The sequence below is a fragment of the Apis florea genome, unplaced genomic scaffold (assembly GCF_048593485.1).
Source record: "Apis florea isolate Af1SG1 unplaced genomic scaffold, ASM4859348v1 contig_32_pilon, whole genome shotgun sequence".
Lineage (NCBI taxonomy): Eukaryota > Metazoa > Arthropoda > Insecta > Hymenoptera > Apidae > Apis > Apis florea.
In genome coordinates this window covers 666,966-684,128 of record NW_028256733.1, presented here as the reverse complement: position 1 = coordinate 684,128, position 17,163 = coordinate 666,966, and the positions used below count along the sequence as shown (strand labels likewise).

General features: G+C 31.6%; 1 protein-coding gene and 1 long non-coding RNA gene across 15 annotated transcripts in view; one reads left to right on the top strand and one right to left on the bottom strand.

The window, feature by feature from the left end:
• Positions 1-17,163, top strand: part of Btk29A (tyrosine-protein kinase Btk29A) — a 141,515-nt gene that overhangs the window by 63,220 nt on the left and 61,132 nt on the right. Inside the window, exon 1 of one of the 8 annotated variants that reach the window (XM_086911472.1) lies at positions 7,834-7,960. The exons of the other annotated variants lie outside the window; for them this stretch is intronic. Within the exon in view, the coding sequence (XP_086767598.1) occupies positions 7,915-7,960 (46 nt within the window). The 5' untranslated portion in view covers positions 7,834-7,914. Of the gene's footprint in view, positions 1-7,833; positions 7,961-17,163 lie in introns of those variants that run through there. 8 annotated transcript variants of the gene reach the window in all.
• LOC116415160 (uncharacterized) lies at positions 5,301-16,626 on the bottom strand. 7 transcript variants are annotated; one of them, XR_015293111.1, is made up of 9 exons: positions 15,090-16,626; positions 13,904-14,102; positions 12,686-13,820; positions 11,865-12,538; positions 9,738-11,759; positions 9,449-9,673; positions 9,085-9,377; positions 7,512-8,986; positions 5,301-7,432 (listed from the first exon to the last, which is right to left on the bottom strand). It is a non-coding gene; the product is annotated as an uncharacterized LOC116415160 (long non-coding RNA). The 7 variants fall into 7 exon arrangements; XR_015293112.1 differs by having other exon boundaries at positions 5,301-7,872; positions 8,639-8,986; positions 15,090-16,625; XR_015293109.1 differs by having other exon boundaries at positions 5,301-8,986; positions 12,686-12,853; positions 13,711-13,820; positions 15,090-16,624.

Here is a 17,163-nt window from a genome sequence, read left to right as displayed (position 1 = left end):
AAGGACGGAAGTTCCACAAATATGTCTGAATACCGATTGCAGACGATCATCTTTGATCGTGCATTCTTTTTGCGCGTTCCATCGTCTGTTTATTTATTAACCTTGGCTCTGATGAAGGCTTACTTTCCAGTTTCCTCTTCCGCGTGCAACGAGGAAGAGGATGTCTCTGGCGTAGAAATACGGATGTCGAGGCGCAAGAAATATATTAAATTGGCAGATATAGTATAATTTATAATGATATTACAGTGATTAAAATTTAATAGAAATTTCCTCAATTTAAAGAACGATATATTTTATCAGATTATCATTTTGATTCCTTTCAAATTTTTTAAACCAAAACCAAACGAGATATTCAAGGTAATCAAATTATTTTCTTCGTTGTACTTCCATTTCCTCGAATCGTTCATTACCTTACATAAATGGAGAAAGTCAGTTCTCAAGAAAGACTGTTTCGTTGGAGAAAAGGTATTTCATTTATATCTTTGATATACACGTTTTAATTGGTATTAGTGAAAATTAATTAATCGTCCATGAAACGTTCCACTCTTTTCACTGTGATAAAGAATATTAACGAAACATTCCTCCTTTTATCCAGAGAATATTCATCTTTTCTTTAGTACATGAAAATTTACAACTCCCTCTGAAATGAAAGGAATCCCTTTCGATACGATATTTCGCGAGAAACGAGATGAAATTCTGAATACCACGGAAACCCGTCGTATTCACTCGATTCTCAGTTTTTAAGACGTCTGAGAGAGATACTCCGAGTTACATTCGGCTTTACATTCATATTTAGAAGAGAACTTGTGAGGATATTTCATCTGCACGTTATTCGCGACACGTTCAGCCGAGGAGAGGGGCATTACGAATCACGACGGCTTCCTTATTGAATATCCGAGTTCGACGACGCTGATGCCGCGTGATAGGCGTTCCTTATTCGCTTCTGGAACTTCCTGGAACAGATATCTTCTATAACGCTATACAAAAGTCTTAGATTGGATGAATCAAAATATTTTGTTTGCATGAATGATGCTTGATATTCTTGGTAACATATTTTTATCGAAATAAAATTTAGGTTAGGTTACTATATTTATTGTTGTTTAGATTTTGATATTATTGTTCCCGATATTATTATTTATCTCGATGTTTTAATTATGTGAAAAAAATACCATCCTAATTGTAAGTATATCAAATGAAGATTGAAGTTATGTTATTATATTTGTTTATTAATATATCATTATTTATTTCATCATTTTTGATAATTCTTTTATTAATTCACAAATAAATTTAAAAGATAAATTGCGTTAAATAAACAATTTTTCTTTTCCAGATCGAAATATCCTCTTACTTAAACATGTAGATACATCCATTTATCGGAAACGAGAGGAAATCTTGTTCTAATTTAATGATACATATCCTTCAAACGATATATATCATTTTTTCTTTTCTTTTCCATTGATCAGAGAAAAGTTGGCTGCTCTAGAAGTTTCATATGAAACCGCGAGGCCGCGGTTGTTCCATTTGCTTTCATCTTGAACTACTTCTTCGCCTTGATATTCCGGTAAAAAGTTGTTTGCGTCAAAGTTGCTTGCTTTTTTCCACTCTCTCTCTCTCTCTCTCTCTCTCTCTCTCTCTCTCTCTCTATTTATGTCTTTCTTTCTCTCTCAATTGTCAACAAACCAAATCTCATTCTAGGATACTGTGTACACCAAATGTTTCCATATTCCTGGAGTAATTTCTTTTCTTAAGAAACATACGTTATTTTGTTTCGCGTTTGGTATACTTGTTTTCTGAAAGGTCAGACTTTCAATTCATGAAATTTTAATTCTGCTACTTTTTTCTTTTTCGAATTTGCATTACCATTTCAATTTTCTGACCAAATCCAAGTTTATTCTTTTCTTTTTTGAAAAATAAAATATAAAGTTAATTATAAAAATATTTGGTTACATCAGATATTAGTAATTCACATTCACAATTTATTAATTTTAATTGTTTTTTTCTTAGTTTTAGGTTGTTGAAAAATTATATTAATTTAAATTTGAGAAAATGACAAAGTAGTGCAAGTTATCTTTAAAAATTAATCATAAGAACAACACAAAATTGTAATGAATGAATAATATACCTTTATCAAAGAAAATAAAATTCAGGAAGTAAAATTCTCGGAATGCCTTGCGGAAAGTGTAATTGGGATAAAGAGCCCATGTCTGAAATCAATTGACCACTCAAGATCACTTCGTTCGCTCCAAGTGGTAGTTAAGGTTAAGTAAAGGAAACTCTTTCAAGTTTCAAAAGTTAGTTCCAAGCCAAATCTTATACATGATACAGTTAACTTTTTCATTGAGTAATAAATTCAGAAGAAATGATTGAAAAAAAAAATTCATAAAAACAATGATTTTAAAATAATCAATCAATTTTCAAATTAACCAATTTTGTTTTAAAAAAAACCACTTGATTTAGAATTATGGTTAATAATTTTGAACTTTTTTCTTATCAAGTTATATAAAATGTTAATATATTTGCAGGATTTCAGAAGATCATTTTTAGAGTCTAAAACAAATCTTTTAAAAAATTAATTCTAAAAAATTCTAAAAGCCAAAATAAATTTGGAAAATCAAGTCTACAGATTTGAAGGATTAAAAACTAAAATTCTTTTAAAAAAATATATTCTATTAGAATGTTAATCCTAAATGTCAAAACACAAAAATTACATACGCTTTGACGTCTAGAATTGAGCCCAAAAGTAGCCAAAGTTCCACGAATATATCAACACCCTATATATCTACCAAGTAACAAATCACAGCACAATCTTACTCAAGATCTTCAATCACTATATACCATTCTCTCCTAAAAGCTCGAGGCGATTCGTGATAACGCCATGGTTCGATTTTAGGGGATCGTAAATACCAGGCCGTATTCGAATATCCAATTGGCTCAGGGGAAGTTAACCGGACGATACAACGTTCCCACTGGGGGGTCTGATCCCGCAACCGCGACCACCGCAAATGGAAAAGCCCCGTAAAAAGTGGTGTAACCCGCTTTCCCTATCAGCCATCCCACGATTCGCAGCTGCAAATCCATTTTTCTTCCCTCGCCTAACTCCTGTTCAACTTTTTCTACCTTTTCTTCCCAATGAAACGTTTTATTTATTTATTATTTTTACGAGTTCGAATTAAATTTGTTCGAGAATTACTATTAAGCTTTCAAAGGATATAATAAATGGAATGTCATAAATGAGAGTATCGTAAATAATAGATTTACAAAAACTTGTACGTGTACTTAGTATGTATATATTCTTGCTAAAAGATATATTTTACTTTTAATAAAACTTTTACTAAAAACTGTGAATAATAAATTGCATTCGTTTTTCTGGTATTCCTATTTCTAGTGTACAATTTATACTTTTTTATTTGTTTGTTATTTTATTTTAATCATTAAGTTTAAATTTCATTTGTTTCTTTTTAATATCATTTTTGATATACTTTATATTTTTTCACTAAATTATGAAATTAAGTAATATTCTTCCATATATTTAAATATCTGCCAAATGTGAAATAAATATAATTATTTTATGATTTTCATATATTTATAAAAAATAATTGGCTACATTTTGTTTATTTAATCATATATATATATATATATATATATATATATATATATATATATATATATATATCATTGGTTGCTAACATATAAGTGTTCGTAATACAAATTTAAATAGCCTATAACTTTAAAAATAAATTAAAGATTCAATTGAGCCTTTTTATATATAAATTGTTTTCCATTATCTTGACATTTAGATCTATTCTTTCCAGTCTTCTAAAGGTTAATTAAATTTTATTTTCCAAAAATCCTGAAGAAAGTCGATGAGACAAAAAGTGCATTTAAGCATATACGAAAGAAGTTTAACTCGAATAAAATTAAACATTTAGGAAAGGAAATGGCTAATTTTCGTTTCTTGCGAAATTAACATCTACCAAACATTGAACTTTCTACTATCGTCTTTCCACGGTTTTTATTTAATTAGATCGTTCAAATAATGCGCCAGAGTTTTGGAAGATTGCGATGTCATTTGCTTAACGCTGTTCCAAAACATGCAATTTTTACTGCTTTAATTAAAATTTGTTCTTCTATTACATATAATTTTATTTTTTGTTTATTTAATTGAGAATTTTGCTCTTATTTTACAAATGTTGGTTAAAAATATGGAATAACAGAAATTCCAAAGAGATGGAGAAAAATAGCACTAGTTTTCCTAAAATTCTTAAGTCACACTCTGATATAATATTTCAATATTAATAAAACAAATCAAAAATAAAATATATATATATAAATATTAAATCAGACTTAATCCAGAACAAATAAAGAAAACAATTGTAAAATTAAAATTCTTTGAATCCTTGAACGAAGAGTCGATGTTTCCAATTTACTTGGATAAGAATAGAAAAATCGAGTGCCCGTGATAATAATTCAAGAGGAACTTGAAAATAATCGGATGCAACGTTAGTTAGGTGAACGCTTTATCTACAAACCTGGCATCATTGTTCTCGTATGTAAACGATTGGAAAATATCACGAGTGAAGTTAGTTAGGATTTAGTGGTTTTTGATAAGGAATACCAACCAACGTAATTTATTCTCGTCGAGCAGCCGTCTCAATGATATCGAACAATTCAGATACTTTTTCTTGAGTATTGACTTTTCCAATATGGTATCGGCTTACCGTTTCCATGGAACTCTCGTTTCTGCATTATCGAACTTCTTAAATTGGTATTACGCTTTTAATTTACGAATGACAGCTTGAATATATATTCGGCGATATAATCAGTAAGGAGATGAGGATATTACAGATTTTTATGGCGGTCAAGGATAATGTTTCCATTCTTGCCTCCGTAATAATGTCACTATGTTGAATTACTATCTTCTTTTATATCTCGAAAATCGAGAGAGTTATTTGTATAGGAAACGATACTTTCTGGCGTCTTTTTGTTCGATATGTTTGTATAGGGATTTTAAAGATACCATGCAAATCGCAAATATCACGTCGTGCAATAAAAGAAGCATAGAATATCGGTGCTTTAATATCTTCCATACGAATATTATGTAAGAAAATAATAATGGAACATTTCGCGTATATGAGATATTGTGCACGAGATATGAAAGAACGAGTTTCTCTAAACGTAAAAATATAGGTGTATTGTTATTGTGATGCCTGGGATTTGTGAATAGAAGTTATATTTACTAGGGATTTTATTCTAAATTTTTTACCGAGGAATTTATTCGAGATGTTGGATCGCATTGTTGGTACATTGGAATATATTTTTTTTTTAATCGATACGGCTTAAAAACTGTATATATATAGTCACAACTAGAATTATTACTGCAAATGTATTAGAAATTCCTAGAAATTTTTAAGAAAAATTTCTCTTATTATTTCTAATATTTCTTGAGTTATACGATTTCAAAGTATCTTCTATAAAGAATCTAAATAAATCGAAAAACAAATCTATTACAATAGCAGATAATAATCGAAAAGTAACCAGGTGTTGATCGTGACTTTAACGAAGTCCATTCGAAATAGGACAAAGGTTAAAGAAAAAAAGGAGGGATCGTGTACGATAACAAATGTGCGTTGAAGGCGATTTCAGACTCGTAATGAGAAATTTCTCCTAGGGACATTTTGTCGAGGTGCATCCTAGTCGGCTTTGTGCATCCTCCATTCCCCACTATCGTCGCTTTGAGGCATACAACGGCTCCTAATTAGGCCAAGCAACACGGCTTCGAGTTTACGAGCCTGTTCTCCCCACTCTCCACCCCCGCTGCGCGCGCATAACCTTATCCCAATGCGGCGGGATATTACGTGCATACTTTCTTCGAGAGTCGTTTCGTGACCACATTCGGCGCGAATGAAAGGCTACAGGATAGAGTCAAAGGGACTAGAGGTATTTTTCAATTAGAGATCTGTTAGACCACAAAAGAGATGGAAGAAAAATGCCAGAAGGTAGAAAAGACGCCCGTAAAGAAGGATGTGGTATGTGGAGTGAGAAGGCTGTGGGTCTTCGACAATTGTATCTTTGTTTGAACTGTGTTAGGTGGCAACGTACAGGAAAACGAAACGAGATCGGGAAAATTTCTCTCTCCCTGGATTTATCTTTACCTTAAAGGAAATATACCTTTATGCAATTTCTTTGGTTACTTTGGATTTGTATATTGTTCTAATATTAAGGCATATGATATAATCATATTTTTTATTTTTTTTTTTATTTAATAATCATCGAAAAATTGAGATTGAAATTATAAGTTATATGTTATAACTCGAGACGATATTTATTTATCATTTCTTGTGCGATTTTTATTCTTATAATAATATATGATTTTATTCTAAATATTACATCTCTTACTTTAAAAAATTCTCTTTTTCTATTAATTATAATCATACGAATGTTTCAGAGCACCGACTGTTATTCTATTTTATCGAGGATAAATATGTATTTTGAATATATTTGAACAGGCAACTTAGCTCTTGTACTCTCAACTATTATTAATCTAATATTATTAATCAATCTCACAAAATTGTTGAACTTTTCTATATAAAAAGTTATTTTCCTGTAAGTTTAATTTTAAAAATATTTTCCAAAAAAATAATTATTCATAATTATTATTCGAAACAAAATATTTACTATGAAGTATAGCGAATTCTTTTAGGAATCGCAGCTAACCAATAAGCACGATTGTGGTTAAAATGCAGTATTATTTATTTTATTGAAACGTTTGATTTCTGATTGATATTTCTTGATAAAACCACAGCTACGAATAGCGCAAGCGGAACGATATTAGTAGAAATTGCAGTGGACATTTAGACGGCCGCATCGGGCCATCATTTAACCCAAAATTGTCCCAGTACTGTAGCAAACGCGGCGTTAAATGGTATCGCTTCATTTAACGCTGTTCGCAAAGATGGCCATACCTAAATCCCGTTTTATTGAACTAAGTTCAACGATTGTTCAAACATCTATGCTAATCATCCAGTTGAACTTATCCATGAAGATAGAGAGAATTGATCGACGATTAATCTTGCTGCTAATTATTATTTTTGAAGTTAAATATTTGATAAAATTGATCATTGAAGAAACATTTTACAGAGCGACACCAATTTTCTATTTTATTGGATTAATAAAATGTTGCAAATGGTTTCTTAAAATTAAGTAAAGAGAATTCTTTAATTTTTAAATCTATAATTTTAATTACCTGCAAAATTTTTTTAACCATCAGGAGTTCTTTTGAATTTTTTCAACTTTTTGTAAATAAAGTAATTTTCAAAGAAATTTAATTTACGAATGTGAAAGTAGAAGATTTCAACTTTTAAAATAATCCCATAAAGATTGTTGTACAACTATTTTTCATATAATTGCATCGATTCTAAGACTGACAACAATTCTGTAAAGTGTTCAAATATTTGTGAACGATATACGTTTTATCATCTAAATTACCAATTACAATCATGTTAGAGAAATACCACTTTGCCAAATTTTGTTGAAATCGGCTCGAGTCATATCCACCCTTGTCGGATAAGTAGGTTAAGGGGGTTGTTGCTTAGGAAAGGAACACGTGAGGAGACGATGGATCCATCGTGTATATTGTGACGACACGTACACGAGGTTTATATGCGCGAACACGAGCGGACCCGGCCCGCTTTTACATTGGAAACGCGCCACCAAAGACTCCCTTTATCGATAATATCTTCTTGTGCCAGCACCCGAGGGGGCCTCGAGAGATGTTTCTCACGTCTGACGCGTTCCTCTTCTGCCTCGAGGTCAGAATTTTTGCGTGTGTTCCAGTATGGTAATGTCGGAGGAGGAAGGCGAAGGATGATGTTCCTGGAACCATTTTAAAGATTTAGGGATCCTGGGCAGCTGTCCATGGAGTTGTCCGCTCTTGGTGAATTGGAAAACGATATTCGAAAACGTGAGCGACATATTTATTACTTAAATTGAAGCGTCTGGACTGCGGATATTTATGTGAATTCAAATTTTCATGAATTGAAAAAAGTTGAACTGAAATTGAAATGAAGATCCGTTCCTCTAATTATTATAATCTTATAGCTTGTTTTGTATATGATTTATGCCCTTTTTGCATATTGTATGCATTCTTCTAGATATTTGTACATTAATATTCTACTTTTTTTATTAAGTTTGATTATAATTTAATAAATATGTCTCAAAGAATATTTTTGTGTGCCCAATTCTATATGTTTTTTATTATAATACTAAATACCTTACCTAAAAAAGTAGATACACTGTATATTAAAAACATATAGTATTATAATATCGAAATCTCCATGCCAATTATAAATAAAAACGAATAAGAGCAAGAAAGCTAAGAGGCATCATAAGGGATAAAGTTTATCTTATGAATTATTTGAAAAATACGGATTCAAATCTCGCTTGATCAACTCGTTTTTTTTTTCAATTTTTACATATTATCAATATATATTCATACATTTATCTAGTAGTGTTAATATATTTATATATTAATATATATTTGTAGGATTCTTTTAATAAGCATGGAGATCTACTACAATACTATACCACTCCTGTATAATATTCCTGTTAATATATTGTTAGAAGGATAGAATATACTTACTAGAAGATAGAAAAGCTAGGGGATAAAATTGCAATCATGTTTCATTATAGGCAGAGCCACATTATCTCAAATTTCATTCACTTGCGCGAGACAGCAGCCGATTTCGTGGACCTTAGTTGAAGGTCCAATCGAAATTGGATTAAGGTCATTCGATAGTCTCTGGATATCATTCGCGTTCGGTTCCATCCACTGTTCCTTTCTTTGAATCGTAACGGACAGCGAGATACCATGGTCGAAGGAGATTGTGGGTAGAGAGTGAGTTCCTGGCAAATGGAAAGCCGGCTTACCCTCCGAAATTACGGCCACTCTCATTATACCGAAGGCCGGAATTACGCCTGGCCTGGAAACCTAGTTGAATTTAGGGATAGATTTCGATATTGGTCAATGGACATGTGGCCTTTGCTTTGATGGAAAAGTGCGTTTGATTATTGGAATGGTTTTCTTACTTGAAAGAAGAATAATTTGGATGAATTGTTGACGAGGTTTTTGTGATAGATTTATGAGAAATTAGATTCGTTTCTTTAACGATGATCTTCATGTTTTAATCCTTCTATAGATTCTTCTTCATGAATATGGAATATAATAAAACTAATTATTCCAATTTTTAGTTGAAATTACTATGATCCTGTTTTAAAACTTTTCTCACTTAAATATTTTATGTTATATTCTACTTTTTCACTTTTGAGTACGATGATTCGTTATTTCTTCTTCTTATAAGCACTTTAGCATTTCAATCAATCTACGAAAAAAAAAAACGAATTTACTGAAACGTGTGATAAACATTTGGAATTTAAAGATCTCAGGGATTACCTGTGAATACTATTTAAAAGCGAAAATCACGTCCTCTAACTCGGCCAATTCGATCAAAATCATCCATTAGATCTAAAGATTAAGATTATTGAAGCTAATCCATGAATCCACTTTCTAATTATCAGTTCCAAATCAGTTTCTTTTTTCCTTTATATCATCAGTATCCAAATGATAATTCTGATATCACTTAACTTTCTATTTCAATAATTTTCCAACGATGAAAATCTAAAATAACAAAATCTATTATATTCTCCATCTCATTTTCACTTCCAACCACAGATAGAATTACCAGATTCTCACGATTCTTTTCCAAGATTTGTGACGCACCTTTGAACGAAGTAAAAGTAGTATCTGGATGCGAGAAAGAATGGGCGAGAAGTATCCACCAGAGCCAAGCCATTCGTCCGGAGGCGGTGCGCCAAAGTCAAGGCCGGAAAGGATAATTTTACGAAGGGTACGTTTCTAATCGAGCGTTAATAGTTGACACACCAGAGAGCGTCGAACCTCTGCTCGTTGTTCACCCGGAAAAATAGTTTCCACTCTTTGCTCCGTTTCTTAGCCCCATCCCCTAGTCCCATCCCTTCTTCTAAGCGATTGCATCTGTTCTCGAAATTGAATCAGAGTGTGGTGTAAAAAGGAATACCGGGAGAAAAGGGGGAGGATTCGATCGATTTCAATTTGCCAACAACTCGAAACGAGTTACTTTGTGCGGAAAGAAGGTTCAAGTGGCTCTACTTTTTTAAAGAGGAAAATCTTCTTGAAATACGTAATACGAGTATTGGAACAGCTGATACATCGTATCAAATATGATGTTTGAACGTTTTGGGCGTGTTTAATGTTTTGTTGCCAAGATTTTCTATTCTTGAAGCATACAGCAAGTTGAATTCTCAATTTTCTTTTGCAAGTAACATATTTTGAATTTCGTTAGATTTTTCGTTATTTTACAATTGCATTTTTTGCATTTATCAATACATTTTTGGTATGATATCGAATGAATCTGTTTTCTGTGAAATCATCATGTAAGTAATATCGTTTTGAGAAATTAATTTTAACGAGTATGAAATAACGATATCCTTATTCTTTTCTTTGAATTTGCGATTTTTTTTTTCCACGAATGTTCAAGTGTTCTTTTTTGTCACGAAGGTTGGCCAAGACACGCCTTCACCTCGATATAAAACTTAGTTTCATTTTTATGAGTCGTAAAAAGTTCGCAACTCGCGCCAAGTATTCCGAAAGGAATATCCTTTCACTCGTGACACGATCTTAATTTTTAATTAAGCGACATGATCAAACTTCCGTCCTTCTCTATCTCCTTCTTTGGTTCGTACACAGTAAATTTTTATCTCGAGAGATATCGTCGATTTATTTCCAATTATTTGTCAAAAATTTTCCTAAAAATTGCTGTAACTCATCTTCGATTTTCTTGCTAAGAAATTATAGATATTGAAGACTGTAGCTTGAGCAACACTAGCTGCTTTATTCAATATTTTTATCTCGCTTTTTTAATATTCTTAATGCAATTTTTAATATTTGTAATCATCTACATCAAATTTTTAAGAAATACAAAAATAAATTTCCTCAATCTTTTTTTTAACTTTTTAATCTTCTTCGAGATTGACTAATTTTCCAATTTTATCGCGAGACATCGCGAGAAACAACGTGAGATATACGTGAATGATGGCGTAATTTGATCTTCGCAAGTTGTGTCTCGAGCGTGTGTCCCACGATATAGAAATCTCTTATAATCTTCCCGACAATTCTCGCAGTGCGATGATATACGTGATGGATTAATCGTTACATACACTTTGATTGATGGCAAACATTTGTCCCGGATACCTCGTTGGAATCAAGGAAGGAGCTCTTGAATGAAGATGAATTATATCTGCCTAATAGAAACGATACATTCGTCGAACATTCGTTCGAAATTCTTGCGAAATTTTTACTTAGATCAACTTCGTAGAGAAATATATCTGATTACTTTTCTTCAGAGATTTTTGATAATCGAATATTCCGTTTCATTTTGATTCTAAGCGGTTCCTGTTCCAATAAATTTAGATGTTTTCTTTGTCGAAGCTTTTCTTAAAGAATTGAGAAACAGTCGATTGAAATTTCCAGCCGATTTCGTGAATTTTTCACGAGGGAAAGAATTTCCCGATATAAGAGAAATAAAGGAAGAAAATAAAAGATTTCTTTCTTTCGGCAATTTATACGTCTGTATGTTCCATTGTTTGCATCTTTCTTCTATTTCCTTTGATCATCATAATAGTTCGATATATTTGAACTTATTATTTTCAAATTGAAAAATGAATTTCTGAAACAAAATATACATTTATATTGATTCATTCTTCAAAATATCTTTTACTTTTAATTTAAAAAAAAAAAAAGACTCAAAATATCAAATATAAGCAGATATTACTTCGATTTTTCCCAATTTCGAAACTATAAATTTTGAGGTTAGGACACAAGCTCCTCCATCATTCTTCCATTACCACGGAAAAATCCACGAGCGTAAAATTCCACAGTTCCAGATTCCCCCGATTCCCAGCAAATCAAGCTTAAGTCTCGTTCCATTCGGCGTTTTCCCGATCCTCGAGAAAAATCCTCGCAGTCTTTATAAATAAAACATGGTAGAAGGACACAAGGAGAAAAGGTGGAAAAGTAACGGTCTCGACGGGATGATATTTTATTCGAGAAGCGTGACTGCAGCCATCAGGACCTCGGATACGTGTATATTATCCAGGCCCAAGTCATACGGATCTCGAGGCTTTGTTGGCTCCAAAGGGGATAAGGGGATGTCTACGTGTCCGCCTCCGTGGAGTCAAAGTCGCGTCGACGTCCAGAGCAGAAGAGGGGGCACAAAGGGCGTGGAAACACACGGTTGTGTGTTCGTTTTCACGCAGAGCCATGGGTTAAATTACGCGTGAAACGCGTCTGTTTGACTCGTGCCGCGCGATGCTTGCATTTAAGCGGCGAGAAAAGGGGTTAAAGGGAGAGGAAGATGAAGATTGAAGGGGAGGAAAGAAAAAAAAAGAAAGGAGAGCTTGAAGCAAAAGAGGAGCGAGAAAATGTCGAGACTTTTTCAGGGAAAATCTGAAAATATAAAAATATAAATATTTAAATGTTAGAAGAAAATTTCTAAAAGGATCTTGTTATAAAGTAGTATAAAAAAATTGCTTTGTTATAAAGGATATTATGTACTAGAGATTAAAGAAATTGATAAAGAAAAATACTAAAAACCTGTCACAAAAGAAGACTGCTATTTTGTAGAACATAGAACATCAAGTATGTATTCAGAATCTCTTGTATGTACCAAGAAAAGCATCGAAGAATCTTTTCTTTATTCAATTTTACTCTTCTTAAAATATGAAAAAATTATACTGGTTACCAGCCGATCCTCTTAAGGTCCTTTAAAAAATAGAATTCATGTCAGATTAAGTTATGCAAGGTGTCATAGAAGAGGGGAGGGTGATCATTGGCTACGAAGGAATTAATAATGGTGCGAGATTAATTGCGCGGTACGCGGATAATCGATGACCGATATCCAAGTGCATCTTACGCGTGTTGGCAATTTAATTAGTGGGACATGTTCACTCCTGTTTGATTATCATGATGACGAAAGAGACTCAGCTAAATTATCGTAACGCTCGTGTAGAACACGCGTTAACAACATTCTCTTTATCTCTTCTTTTTTTTTTGAAATCGTCGTGTTCAATCACGTGTAAATACAATGTTCTCGTTATACGTGCAAAGTATTCCAATTAAACACATTTGATTTTGTATTTTTAAAAAAAAACTTTTCTTATTACAAAAAATATTATTGATTGAGAAGATATAATTAAAAGGAATTAAAAGAATATTGAATATTTGATATTTTGCATGTAATGCATATCCATTAATAACTCATTATCATATGAAATAGTCAGGAGAATTTCGATTTTAGAATATTTTGAAACGCGTTTTAAACCTCGAATTATTATTATTTTTGTCGATAATTTTATTACTGAATAATTGCGTAAATAGGCTTGGAGATAATATATTCGGAAATTCAGAGAACAAAGATAAATCCCGGTTCATCAATCTCCGAAGGCGAAAGATTGACTGGCGTATTAGATTTTCTGACGGCATCGATGGCACGCACGGATCAATCGTCATTGAATTATTGGTCGAGACCTCGGCAGAATACGCGTGGAGAATCCACGAATCTCCAACAAGCTATTTTACGAGGCTCGAATTTGCCTGACGGCGATATCATTATAACGCACTTAACATCGATTAATCGCGTCCTCACGCGTATCCATCGCGCACGGCCATTTGTCGTCCTTCTTGCAAATGTCCGACACACCCTCGATGATCCATTAACGATATCCTATTCCTATTGAACAATGCATAGATGAATGAAAATTTTCATATGAAAATTACGTGAAAAGTGATTGAAAATTTGATCATAAAACTTACTGAGAAAATAGAGGAAACCGTGCCATTCAAGTCTTTTTTTGTTTCATCTCGATATCTCAATCGGTTGTTGAGATATAAGAAATTGAAATGTCCATAGCGATTGAGACGATGCAGAGAGATTATTGGGTCATCAGCGATCTAGTGATTTATTTTTTCCTAGAAATGCGTGCACCTTCCTGGAATCGCATCTGTCGTCAATCTAAAATTTGAAATAGGTTAGTAAAATGCAAGCGAGTTTAAATAAACAAGGATGGAGATAATAAATGATCAAAAATTAATCCTTTCTTTACGCAACGATATCTTCGGAATTGGAAATCATATTGAGAATGAAAGTGCATTTCAAATGTCAAGATTGTGATGATCTTTCATTTGTTGATTGGAAATCACTACTTTCGAAGTTAAAACGCTTTAAAGTTTTCTCTAATTTTAATAGATATTTCAGTTGTAAAGAATTGTTTTTGAATTGTTTACAGATGAAAATTATTAATTTGTTGATTTATTTTATAGATGTTTCAATTAAAGAGAGATGATACTTCTTTATGCTTGATGATTTTACGAGCAATTTAATTTATGTAATATGAGAATAAGAGAAGAAATAGGAAATGTAATTGTAAGAATTTATGGAAATATTTGTTTTTTAGACAGGTGATAATATTTCGAGGATTATTATTATTATTATAACTTTAAATCTCTCGTAAATCACTATCGAAAACCGTTGTATAAAATCTATTACTTTTTTCCTGAATTAATATTAAATAATCAAATGACGTTATACCACAATTCCGTAAAAACTATAAATCCTCAACGCACTATCGTTTATTTTACCTTAACAAATAAAATCTAAATCAGATTATTCTTCGAAATATTTCACTTTAAAAAATAAAATAAATATTCACTTAAATTCATATATCTTGAGCGAAAAAATTTATGAATAAATTTTTCATCTTTGAAAAATAATAAAAGAAAATATATTTCTACAAATATATTTCAAACAAAATAAATTTTGAAAAATAATCGAATAGTCTGTTAAAATTATTGAACCATCGAACATTTCTTATCAATATTTTTATTAAAAATTTTCGTTGATACAAAATCGTCGAATCGATCTATCTTTCTTTCTAAAAACATATAAAAATTATTTTTCGATAGAAATAATTTTAATATCTCTAAAATTAGAAATACTTACATAGTTTCTCCCAAAGTCTATCCGCTTCGAACTTCCTATCCGCTTAAAGCCGTCGAGACGGATCGTCTCCTCTTCTCCTTTCCGTTTCTCACCCCTTTTCTCGTGACGCGCCGGTAATGGATGTCTAGCCGATTTAATCTAACTGCGGACTGATCGCAATGTCTCCCGCAGAGCTCGTTAATCTGATTTCATTCGCAATTTTAGATAAGCCTTTTATCGTTCGTTTACCGATTAATTCGACGACACAAGTCAGTTGATCGTAACTCGTTTCCCTGTTGCGAATAGATCCTTTTCAACGTTTATTTTTCACTCTTTTTTGTTACTCAAAACGAACGAATCATGTTCGATTTCATAAAAAAGTTTTATGGTTTGTAATCGTAACTTTTTAATTTTGTATAAATTATTTTTTCTTTTTTTTTATATACAAAAATTTTAAATTTTTATTTAAATTATTTAAATGAATTGTTTTATTTACGAACTAGCCATCTAAACCGTAATGTCGAAAATCATTTTGTCGCGAGATGGGAACATATATTCCAGATATATCATCCAGTCAATATTGGAAAATGTGATCTTGTTTAACATGAGCATTAATTACGTAGTACTATAGCTCACTGCTTGTAATTACCCAGAGGATAGAAATTAGTATACCAGCTTTTAATCTAACCTTGTAATGGAGACGTGGAAATGCATCGATCATGATTTGATCGATTTTGTATGATGTGATCATTTTATTATTATTATTATATTTAATTAGAAATATTGAAAGTTTAAAATAAATTGTTTTTCTTTCTCTCCAAATATAAAATTTTAATTTTCTAAATATTCACTGACACTTGATATTCTCAAAATTCAATGGCAACAGTTCGTTAAAATTCACTAGGAATCGATTCTATAGAAATTCATTAGCAACTGTTCCCCAAAAATTTACCAGCAGCATGTTACCATTTTTTTTAAAAAAATCCTGTCAATAATCAAGTAATCAATTAAAAGAAAATAATTGTAAAAGAAAGGAAAATAATCAAAATCAGATTCATATGAATATTATCAAATTACGCAAATTTCTCTCTGCCAATGTTCCCACACAATTCCACTAACTATCGATCGAGCAAGAATAGTATAATTTCGCGAATTCGAAAGTCCACTGAGAATAATCTCACATCGACCATTCTGTTTATAACTCACCATTCTATTTTATCGAGAATGCAAAGAGTTTAATGCGATAAGATTCCACGTGTTCCCAGTTTACAGCCTCGAACAAAACGGTTTCAATTTCAATTCGTATATTCACTGCGACGTTGTCGCGCGCGCTAACCATCGACTTCTTCTCCCTTTACCTATTGATCGTTCAGCTTTCCCTTTTAATCGTTCGAACGTTGAAAACTCATCGTTTAGCCCATCTGAATATAGATGCTTTTTAAACTTCTCGCTGAACTATATATTCTTTAACACTTTTACGCTGATATTTCGCATTTCTCTACTTTCTATGGAGTATGCATTCTGATAACTGTATGTAGAATTAGATATATATCCATAATTCTCCTTTTTTTTTATTTTTGTGCGAAATTTTTATGCGTTTTATATTGAATAATTGGTCCAAAAATTCTTTCCAGACTACAGATATTTATGCATTTATAGAAAATTTAAATATAGAAAAATCTACAGAATGCGTATGATATGCAAAAAGACATGAAATATCCAAAGCATAGTACGTGCTATATCTCTACTTCATAAAAATTTTAATTTGCAATCTACTAGTAAAGTATAAAGCATGAAGATTTGTAGAATAATGAAATTAACCTTTAAAAGGCACATTTTCATTGAAATTTTAAATTTTTCCCATGAAAAATTTATGTAACGTGTTCCACACAGTTTCCAAATTTATTATTTATTATATATGATCACTTATATATAGTCCATTCTGTTCCATATATAGTTCCATTCCTTATCTTAAAAGATTATATTATAAATCATTAAATTTTCCAAAAAATATAGATTTTTAGATATTTGACAATGATATTTATAAAATTATTCAATTATGTTATAATATTAAATTACAAATTCTTATGCAAAT